General features: G+C 54.4%; 1 protein-coding gene across 1 annotated transcript in view; it reads left to right on the forward strand.

Annotated features, from left to right (window-relative positions):
- The first annotated feature begins 7,145 nt into the window (after nt 1-7,145).
- Nucleotides 7,146-11,046, forward strand: part of LHX5 (LIM homeobox 5) — a 14,005-nt gene continuing 10,104 nt past the window's right edge. Inside the window, exons 1-2 of the mRNA XM_069081664.1 lie at nt 7,146-7,318; nt 10,107-10,330. Of these exons, the coding sequence (XP_068937765.1) occupies nt 7,146-7,318; nt 10,107-10,330 (397 nt within the window). The remainder of the gene's footprint in view (nt 7,319-10,106; nt 10,331-11,046) is intronic.

Here is an 11,046-nt window from a genome sequence, read left to right on the forward strand (position 1 = left end):
AAGGAAGGAAGGAAGGAAGGAAGGAAGGAAGGAAGGAAGGAAGGAAGTTGCCCTCTTGCTAATAATCTCTTCTCTAGTTTCCAGAATAACCATGTAATGAGGGAGGGAGGTTAATATCCTGACAAAGTAGGGCCAGAACTGGCATTCTGGGCAGTCTCATTTGGCCGCCGACTTGTCACTGTTAGGGAGGAAGGAAATTTCCCCTTCGAGGAGTAGAAGACTCAAAGAAAAGTTGGATCAGGCCTCCTGGGTGGGCTGAGGTGGGGAGCTGCCCAGTGCTCCCAGACGGGCCAGGGACACAGACCCAACCCAAATCCCTCTAGGTTCCTGTGGACCTCGCTTCAGTGCTCTTAACTCCCCTAGATCCCCCAAGCAAAGCCAGGATTTTGGGCCGAAATTCTGGCCCTGGCGGAAACAGGAACCGACAGGCCTCCCTACACACACTGCCCACTGTCAGAGCTTAGCAGACAGATCTCTGACCCTCACCTGACCACTCCCGCCTCCCAGCAAGCTACAAGCTGTGGACGAATTTTTTTCACCAGCTCCTTATTCCACCAGCCTCTGTGGTGGGAAAAGTGGAAGGTGATAGTTCATGCTGCACATTCTTACGTTTTCCTAGCAGTGCTCACACACCAGCCTATGTCCCTCTCTGGGCGCTTCACCCTTCGCTTTCGCAGGCCAAGACAGTTCCCAAAACCCTAAGAATCCGAGGTGGTGTCCTATGCCAACCAGACCGAAGCGCGCTTCCTCAGCAGCCCTCTACAGCTGCCCCCCCCCCCCTTCGGCTGTTGACGGCTACTCTGTAAGCCCCGGCATCCGACAACCAAGCCCCTAAACCATCCCCAGTGGACCGTACCCCCTCGCACTAGACCGAGATAACAAGCCGGGGCAAAGCAGGAGGCCCGCGGCCTCTCGGACCGGGCTCCTGGAAGAAGGTGATAGGGTGCAGCGTTTGGAAAGGGCTCCCCAACTCTGCAGCAGCTGCTTACGTCGCCTTTAACCCCGCCATTAATTGGGGGCCGATCTTTCTCCATGTCCCGGAATGCCTGGGAGCGCGGCTGGAGGTTTATCTGTCTGTAGCGTGGGTTATATTTACACCCCAAACAAAATAATTACACTTTTGTTGGAGAGAGAAAGCTGGTGATTAGGCGCCGGCTCTTTGCAGCCAAACAGTTTCTCGGCGGTACAGCGGTATAATTTTTCACGGCTGGCTGAAATCAAAGAGGGGAGGTAATGAATCCGGCGAGCAATTTAAATTTACAATTTGTAACGCAGCCGCGCAGACAGAGCCCAGAGCGCAGCGGCGGGCAGCTTGCTGGGTTTGTTTAAAGTTAAAGCTTCTTTGGCCCTCGCAGAGGGAGAGAAGAGGAGGGGAGGGGGGATAGGAGGGGGAGGGGAAAGGGAGAGGGGCTTTAATGATCGAAATCAGGAGAAGATCGGCCTTGGAGAGCTCTGGAGTACGGGGGGGGGGGGGGGAAGCTAAGGGTTACCATGCGACTCGAAGTCTCTCTTAGTCCTCTCCAACCTAATTCCCAAATAAAAATTCCCTATGCCCACCTCAAGCCCAATCTGAAATTTTATCTTTTTGTTAGTGATGGGGAGGGAGAATAATCATCCTGGAAGAAAAAAAAAACTCCAGGAGAAAACTTCCAAGAGGAAGGCTTTTCTCGTTCGTACTTCGCCCCCAAAGCCCCATCCACCAAGTTGGTGTAGTGGGTAAATCCAAACATCGGGGGAAGAATGCAGGGACGAGGGGGAGAACCCAGGCATTCTGGGAAGAGTTCGAGCACCCAAGATAAAGGAAAGGCGAGCCCTGGTATTCAAGAGGAAAGAAGCCAAGGGCCCTGAGGAAAAACTCAGACGACTAGGTGAAGAAATCAGGCGTCCCGGGAAGAAGTCAGGCTCCGACCGATGAATCCAGACCTCCGAGGACGGGAAGAGGTTTCGAAGAGGAGAACCCAGACCGCAGGGAAAGAGCCCAAGCGTCGGGGAAGCCGGGCCCTCCAAGGCCCCTCTGTCGCAGGAGTTAGAAATACCCACCAAGTGGGGTGTGTGCATCCTAACAGATAATTAATTACGAAGCACAAGAGGGAATATGCAAACTGCATATTACAAATTCTACAGGGCTTAAGTGATTGGAAACAGATTATTATCTGTTTGTCTTTTGTCTGTCTTACTTATCCCTCAGCCGTCTGTTCCGCGGTAATGTGGATACACTTTACTCTGGGAAGGAGGTTTTTATATAGTAAATTCCATCAACATCTTGTATAAGTGACACTGCGTCTCCATGCATTACCCTGTTAAGACACAATCGGTTTATTAGTTACATATAGAAGGGTATTTGCTGCCTGGAAAACCATCTGTTAGCGTAGCGAGGGAGGGGGTGGGGGGAAAGCGAGGGGAACGAACGGGGTGCCTAATAGCGGGGCTGCCTCCACGGATGCAGTGGGGCTCCGTAGTTTGGAAGAAAGAGGGGGCCTGCCTGTCTCCTTCCGGGAGCCGCCAGGAGGGTCGCCCGCCAGTTAGCAAGTCGATCCGCCTCCTCTGTTCCGTCTTGAGCAGAATGACTCGCTTCTGGGCCGCTCGTCTCAGGTGGGGGCGATCTAATCTTTTGAATGCAGCAACTGCCCAGGCCGGGGGCCTAGTCCGGGAGGGGTCCCTTGCAGCGGTAGCAAGACGAGAGACAGAGGATATTAGGGAAGCCAAGAAGGAGAGAGAGCAGTAAAACTGCTCGGGATTCTGGGGAAGGCGGAACCCTGGAACCGACTCCGAAACGGACAGTCACAGAGATGAGTTCTTTTAGAAAGCTCGGGAGAGACTCCCCGCCTCTTGAGCAAGAGAGATTTCGCGGACGGTCACAATATGAGAGGGACCGCATCTCTGAACTATCTGGATCCCAGAGAATCCAGGAGATGAACCTGCCGGCGAGAAAGATCCGCCCAGAGCGCATCAAAATGTGCTGACCCCTCCAGAGACCAAGGACTGTTGCGGAGCTGGGGAAAGCGCTCTCGGTTGGCGCTGGACCCTTACTCAGGTTGCTGCTGCCGCTCTTCTGTTAGCTACCTACTCCGTAGAGGAGCTAGGGTAGTCGGTATTATATCATATTGTATTATAGGACGTCATATATCAAATCATATGATATCAAATTATATCCTATCACATTATCTCAGGAAAAAGGGAGAAAACTGAGGAGGGCTGTTTTGTTTTTGTAGTGTTTTGAAGGATGTTCGAACGCCTCTGAAATCTCTGAACAAAACGAAATTTCTGTTTACTATTGTGAGTCCACATTGGGAAGCATTTGGCAAGATATCTGCTCTAGGATGGATGTACACTCCTAAATTCCATACAGAGAAGGGGAGGAGGAGGAGGAGGAGGAGGAGGAGGAGGAGAGAGAGGGAGAAAAGGAGGGAGAGAGAGAGAGAGAGAGAGAGAGAGAGAGAGAGAGAGAGACAGAGAGAAGAGAGAGAGAATTTCCGTCAGATGAGAAACCTTTCTCCCTTTTTCCTAACCCGCCCTTTCCATCTCCCTTCGCTCCTCCACTTCCGCCAGCTTGACTTCGCTGCCCGAAGAAAGAGTTCTCCCGTCTCCAAGTCCCATTTCCCCAGTTGGAAAATTTGGAGGAAAGGTCTTAGGCAAAGTGAGAGGGTGGGCGGGGAAAAGATTCGAGTCTCTTTAAGAAACAAGCTTTTGTTGGTGGCGGGTTTTCCCCCTCTTTTTTGTTTTCTCCACCTGGGCCAAGGGTCCCTGGAGGAGAGATGTGAAGGCCCCAGGGAATTGGAACCTGAGAGTTCCCGCTGAGGTGGGCAGGAATTGTAGCAACCTCTAACTCCCTTCCATCCTTCAATCTCAATAAGATCCAGTGGCCCCACGCCGACAAAGGTGTGGACATAAGCAGGGTGCTTTTCCCGGCCTAACATGGAGCTGGCTATGACGTGTCTGAAAGTCTCCAAGCAACTAATTAAAGTGGCCGGTGAAGCTTGGAACTGAGGACCCAGAAAAGGACGGGCATAGGTTTCCCCATTTCCCATCAGTCCTTTCCACCCTACTGGCCTTCCTCCCGGGAACGCAGCCAGTCTTTGTACTTTCCCCTGGGACTATGTGGGCAGAGGGGTCCCCAGCTTCCCGGGGTTGTTACAGCCTCGCTCCTCACTAGCTTTCTGCATAGAGTGCTCAGCCTTCAAGGTCCCAGCTTCATTGTACGGCGCTAGTGGGCTAAAAAAAAAAAAAAACAGGGCTCAAAGAGTTCTACAAGGGCTGCCCTGGGTTACTGGTGCCCGCAGTGTGCTAGGACAGAGCCAAATGCTAATACATAGCGGCAAGTGTATGTAGAAGCCAGGGTGAGGGATGTCTGCTCGGGCACAGAAACCCAGGGGCACCCGCTAAACTACCCCAGGAAAGAACTTAGGACTTTTTAAAAACTCAGTTTCAGAACTGGATGAATCCTGGGGAGTAATGCTTGGGGCCGAAATCGAGTTATGCCCAAGTTTGGAGTTGCTGCTAAATGTGACCTGCTCCATCCTCTCCAGCCTTGGAGGGCGCTATTGTGGGGATAGGTGTGCGGCTACGCTGGTTTCGTTTTATCCGGGGAGAGCCATCTCTTCAGACAACCCCGGATGGAAAGTTTGCCCGAACCTGGAGAAGGAGCAGAAGAGACCCTCGCCTCTCTCAGACTGCTTCCCTCTCTGAAAAAGACTGGACAGAGTTAGACCTTAGGAACTCAGGCAAATGAGGGGAGTAGAGTGAGAGGGCTTGGACCCCATGAACTCGGGTTCCGTGGCATCTGGGCAAACATCTATCCCCCCCAAACTCTATTTCCCTCACCCCTTTCCCGGATGGTACGACGGCTCCCAGCGGTCTCCGCTGGTCCCATTTTGATGCAGCCTCTCACTCAACTGGGGAAGAACCAGCGTTCTCCATACCATTAGAGGTCTAAGGGTGACGGTGTGACAGCAGAGCAGTGGGAAGGAGAACAGGAAGATCTGCCAACGAATTCCCCCGTCCCCGTTCTCCACCCAATCCAATGGGTGTTCAAAAGAAAGGAGACTAGAGGAGGGACATCTTTGTGCATCCTTGATGCCCTTCTCCCAGGCCCGCTTCTCCTGCCGGCTGGGAGCCCTCATCCACAGGGAAAGAGAAAACTTTGATTCGTGACTCATTTTTCTCTCGTGCTCTTGGGGTTTCCCAGGTCCGAATTAGGCTGAGGTTAAGGGAAGAGGAGAGAGGAAAGTCTGCTGAGCTAATAGTTGCCAAGGCCCAAAGCGCCCTGCTGAGAGGACGAGGTCATGCCACTATTTGGGGCACCCTAAAAAAAGCGGCTGAGACTGCGGATCCGCCTTAAACGTTCCCTGACCTGGCAGTCTCCAAATGCAACGCAACGCTCGATGAAATATAGCCTTCTCTGCTTAGGGCCCTCACTAGACCTCGGCTCCTCTGAAAGAGCCCACCCGGCAAGTACAACCAATACAGCGGGTGCGTGTGCAAAAAGGACCCATGTCTGTACACACAAGGGGCAGGCGTGTGCGTGCGCTCGTGTGTGAGGCCGCCAGGAGGTCACGCGAACGGCGAAGGCGAAAATTCGATGGTGTTGATAAGAGGCTAGGCCCCAGGTTATAGGCAAAACTAGCTGGTGCGGCCCGGGCTCAGGCCGCTTGGGACTCTCGCGCGAAATCTCCCCACTAGAAACTACCTTTCCCCAGCTCTCCAAAGTCAACGCCGCGGCGCGCTAAGTAATTCAAAGAACCAGGAGAGAGGGACTTTCCGAACCTGCAACGGAGACAAAGAATATCTATCCACTCGCAACCCTCAGCTCACTTCCCGTGACCGGCACTGGCTATCACACGAGCTCCAGTACCCCTATCCAGGAGAACTGGGAAGGAGGCCCAGAGGGCCCTAGGTTCTCTTCCGGGAATCTGGAGTGAGGACTTTGCCTCTCCCACCACCCACCACAGCCAGGCCCAGGACAGCCTGTCTAATTAAAGTCGGGCTCTTAAAGCTTCCTGGGGTCAACATGGACTGGCCATAAGCTAAAACTGGGCCCCCCAACTCCCTAGCCCAAACTCTCAGTTCGCCCGCCTTCCTGTCCACCCGGGCCGAGGGCCGGAGGCTCTGCTCAGTGGGACTTGGGGGAGGGGACCCGAGTAGGAGGTGAAGGGGGTGGGGCGTACACTGGCCCCCTCTAGGTTTGGATTCACTTTCCAACCACCGCTACCTCTGCAGCTTGGGCCGCCCCCAGCTGCAGAAGGGAAGAAAGAGGGGTGGGGAGGGGGAGACCAGGCCCAGGCTCCTGGCTCTTGCTCCTTCTCAGCCGGGCCCTGGTCCCCCAACCTGTGACCTGCCTGCCCTCGGGCACTTCTGGGCAGAGAGAGCGAGAGCGAGCAAAGGAGGCGAACCCCCAGCAAGCCGAGAAGGCAGGCGCGTGGACCTCCGGAGTCGCCCCGCCGCCCCCGCCCCCTCCCCCAAAACGAGAAGGTAAATACTTACTTAGCCCCAGCACCAGGTACAATCTAATACTCAACAATACTGACGCCTTGTTTTTTTGCTCTGTCCGGACCACAATGCTGTAGCCAATTTAGATATGCTATAAATTTAAGAGGTTGCCATGGCCACGGCGCGCTCATTGGCCGCCGGGAGCGCTACGTGCGTGTCCACGTCACCAAATCTGAATAAGGATGCGCGAATTAGTCAGCGGCCAGACAAAGATGAGGATGCGGACGGCATGAAAGTGGAGAAAAGTAGCAGACACTCCGGCACCCGGGGAAACAGCTCGCGAGGTGGGGAGAGAGCCGCCGCCACTGCCACCACTGCTGCGCACAGAGAGGACGCTTAGAGATCCGGAAAGCGCGGGGCTCAGGCCGAGGGGATGAGGCTGTGAAACGCCACCACCGTCCCCCCTCTCTCAGCCACCGAGAGCTTACTGCCCCACGACCCACTCCAGCTTGAGGACTGACTCTCTGGCGTCTTGGCTGCCCGCTCAACCGGCCCGGGGTAGCGGCGCCCAGGACTCGCGGCCGCCCAGTAGCGGCGGGCGCATCGGGCCGGGCCGGGCCGGGGGACACACGCTCTTGGAGCGAGAACCGCAAACGCCTGGATTCCCGGGCCGAGAGGGCAGCGGGGGAGAGCGGCTGGCTTTCCCTGGCCCTAGGGTCATGATGGTGCATTGTGCCGGCTGCGAGCGGCCCATCCTGGACCGATTTCTGCTCAACGTCCTGGACCGCGCGTGGCACATCAAGTGTGTTCAGTGTTGCGAGTGCAAATGTAACCTCACGGAGAAGTGTTTCTCGCGGGAAGGGAAACTCTACTGCAAGAACGACTTCTTCAGGTGAGTGGCTCCTACGCCGGCTTCCTGGCCTGGCCTCCCCACCTTCCCGTCCTCTTGTCTCCCCTCTCCTCCCCCAGCCTGAGAACTGAGAGAAGTCGCGCAGAGAGCGTACTGGGAGAAGCTGAGGCGCACTGGCACGGAGGGGCCAGGGGCCCCGCTTAGGGACTTTTTTATGTCTACACAAACACACACACACACACACACACCCCACAGTTCTGTTCCCAATTCAACCCAGGTGCCTGAATGGCCAGGGATTGGGATGGGAATATCCTTTCCTCAGGTGCCCTGGGCTGTGGAATCTGGGGAAGGACTGGAAGCCTTCCTACCTGCCCGATCCTCTCACGACCCGGAGCGACCAGTTCTGACCCTAGAAGACCCCAGCCCCGCCCCCCAACACACACACACACACACACACACACACACACACACACACACACACACCAAAATTGCTAAAGAGGAGGGAAAGAAGCCGGAGGGGATTCAGAGATCTGAGGGGAGAGAGAAGATAGGGGAGCCTAACAAACTTTTCTAGTCACCCTCCCGTCCTGTGATCAGCACAGATGGTCATAGGCTAGCCAGGCCTACCTGAGACTGTCTAGAGAGCTGGCCTTTCCTGTGGAAACATCCTGCCCGTCATCGGGTTAACTCGGGCCGGAAGAGAAAGGGGGTGCCCGCTGCGAACTGGCCCTGGTCAGATCCCAGGAACCGGCTTAAAGCCAGTGAGTCCCACAGAGTGGGGATTCGGAAATCACAGAAGCGCGCCGAGGCCCAGAATTGGGGCGGGGGGATGGGGAGGTGGGAAGAACTGGTTGAGTAGCTCTCTGGGGTCAAGGTGTGTGGGGGTGGGGAGGAGAGTGCTTTTTTTTTTTCTCCTTTGGAAAGTTGTTTGGTGGAGGCGGATTTTAAAAAACTGTTCCTACCCCTTTTACTTCCTTGAAAAACCCTGTCAGGGTGGGCTGGAGATAGGGGCTAAACAAGGCTTTGTGTGGGGCAGCCAGGAAGGCTTCGGCCCTGGGTAGGCAGGGAGGGACAGATCCCAGAGAGAGCTGGGAGGCAAGTCCCCCTAGCCCCTCAGGCCCAACAAAGGTGAATTTCAATAGGTGAAAAGGCAGGCTCCGCTTTACACATGTAAACTACTCCTAATGGGCGCTAGCTGCCCGGCCCCCCTCGTGTTGTGGTGGTTTCAAACCCTCTAATGATTTTGGATAAGGCGAAGATGAGTCAATTATACTTCAGGATAAGAAAGAAAATGACTTATGGGGCCTAATGTGCTCACTGCATCAACGTCACCCAAATTCTCCCTGTTTGGGAGAGCCAGGCCATTTCTGCGTCCCTGTGTGTATGTGTGTGCTTATGTGTCCACATGAATATGTGACTGGGTGTCTTTGTGTATGTCAATGTATCTTTGGATATTGGCCTGCTTGTCTGCCTCTGTATGTGCCCATGGGAGTGTGTACTTGTGTGTCTAAGTGGTTCTACCTGTGGGTATGCATGTCTTTGTGTGTGCTTGTGTATCCATGAATGTACCTATTAATTCGTGTGTTTGTGTGTGTTCCTGTCTGCGTTCATGCATCTGTGTATCTGTGTGGGTGCTAATGTGTATGTTTGTGTGGCTTTAGTGTGTGTGCCTTCGTACCTGTGTGTGTGTGTTTGTGTGTCTATTCACTTCCCATCAGCCCAAGAGGAGAAAAAAAAACATAACTCTCTCACCTCCCATCTCACTCCTGGGTCTGACACTGGCCTCCAACAAACCCTGAGTTCCTTCTTTCCTTTGGGGGTAGCAAATTTTTCTCTCATCAGGCAGCCCAGGTGAAAAGACCGAGAAATTCCCTAAAATTAACTAGAGCTCCTGAGAGAGGAGAGGAATTGTACTCAATTCCCTGGCAACAAGAAGACACTTTTCTAATCCCAAGGACACCACGTTTCTAGATGTTATTTCTCCCCTTTCCTGGTTCTTCATCCCCGAGGGAAAGGGGGTCGCTTCAACCCCGCAGACTGACCAGTAGCTCTCGGAATAACTGATCAAAGTAGGGCTGAACCCCGGGAAATGGATGCTGAAGGAAGTAAAGACCCCAAGTCTCTGCTTTCCACTACCATCTATCCCGTGCAGCCAGTCCAGGGGATAAGGCTTTGAAAAGCTCTTTGCCTGAAGTGGGCAGTATCCCCGCCTTAGCCGAACTCCGGACATCTTTTTTTTTTTCCATTTGCCTCCACGAAAGCCACCTCCTGCTGCTCCCGATACCCAAGCCCTTCTCCCCACTTTTCTCATTCCCCAGGGAATCCAACCTTCTCTCCCCAAGCCTGTACCAAGGCCTGGGCCCCAGGGCTTCGGGGTCTGCAGGATAGCGGCCCGGACTGGAGTGATTGTAAGGGAAAGAAGTCTGATCTTACCCTTTCCCCCCCATTTTCGTTATTTTATTAGAGAGTCAGTTTGGGAATCTGTCTCCTGCCCAGTAAGTTTTTCTACTACCTTGTTATTAATTCGGATTAATAAATAATAATTGTGATTAATAGATAAGCATTAATCCCAATATTAGAAAGCCCCTGGAGTTCCCTCCAGCCTCCGGGCCCCAGTCTGGAGAGGGAACCGAGAGAATTCAGGGTAGGAAAGAAAGAGGCTGGAGGGTGGGGATCTGGAGGAGGGGTGAAGGGTTTAGGTAGTGTTGGCAAGGACATACAAGGCTATAGGGCTGGTAGGCACAGTCCCAGGCTGGAGTCAGGGTGCCCGGCTCTTCACTGACCTCTGATCATCTCCTTGTCCACCCTTTGATCCCTGTTCTTTTCTCAGGCGGTTCGGCACCAAATGTGCTGGGTGTGCGCAAGGCATTTCTCCCAGCGATCTGGTTCGGAAGGCCCGAAGCAAAGTTTTTCACCTCAACTGCTTCACCTGCATGGTTTGCAACAAGCAACTGTCTACGGGCGAGGAACTCTATATTATAGATGAGAACAAATTTGTTTGCAAAGAGGACTATTTGAACTCGCCCAGTGTCAAGGAAGGCAGCCTCAACTCAGGTACCCGGAGCCCGCCGGAGGCCCGCGGTTGGCGCGCGAGGCTCTGGGGACTGTACTGGACCGACCCGGGCCTGCGTGCTCCCGCTGCAGCCACAGCCTCCACCCAAACCTCAGCCTGGGCGCATCTGGGCGTTGGGGCATCGGGGCGGGAAGGTGGGAGGCTGGAGGGTGGGAGCAGATCTCAACCCCGCTCCGGCTCAGGGCTCTGTAGTGGGTGGAATCATCGGGCGCTGGATTTGCACCTGAGAAAAGCATTTAGATCGAGCGAAGCAAGGGGGAGGGAGAGAACGGGAATGAACTGTGTGAAGGGGTGTGAGGAAGTGCTGAAATTGGAGATGGGTGGGGAGGGGAAACATCTGGCCTTCTGCCGGCCCTCTGTCCCACGTGACCACAACTGGCCTTGGAATGGGTCTCTCCCCACCCCGCACTTCATAAAATGGTGGCGCCTGCGGGTCTTAGTACTGGCCCTTCTTCCCCTTTCCTTTACCCCCTACAGTGCCTCTCCCACTCCGAAGATGGAGCCCACATTGTCCGAAAGACCTTTTTTTTTTTTTTTCCCGGTAGAAGGGAATGTCTTCCCCAGGGCGGGTCAAGGAGAGGGCCCCGGGCTCCACCTCTCCTGCCTTTCAATTGCCCAGGGTGTCAGGGACCAGTGAGGGTAGGGGTAAAGAAGAGAGGGAAAGGGAGAGGCCGGGGACGTCAGACAAATCCACAGC

The sequence above is a fragment of the Petaurus breviceps genome, unplaced genomic scaffold (assembly GCF_028583685.1).
Source record: "Petaurus breviceps papuanus isolate PSGF00001 unplaced genomic scaffold, PetGlider_PUasm1.0 99, whole genome shotgun sequence".
Classification (NCBI taxonomy): domain Eukaryota; kingdom Metazoa; phylum Chordata; class Mammalia; order Diprotodontia; family Petauridae; genus Petaurus; species Petaurus breviceps.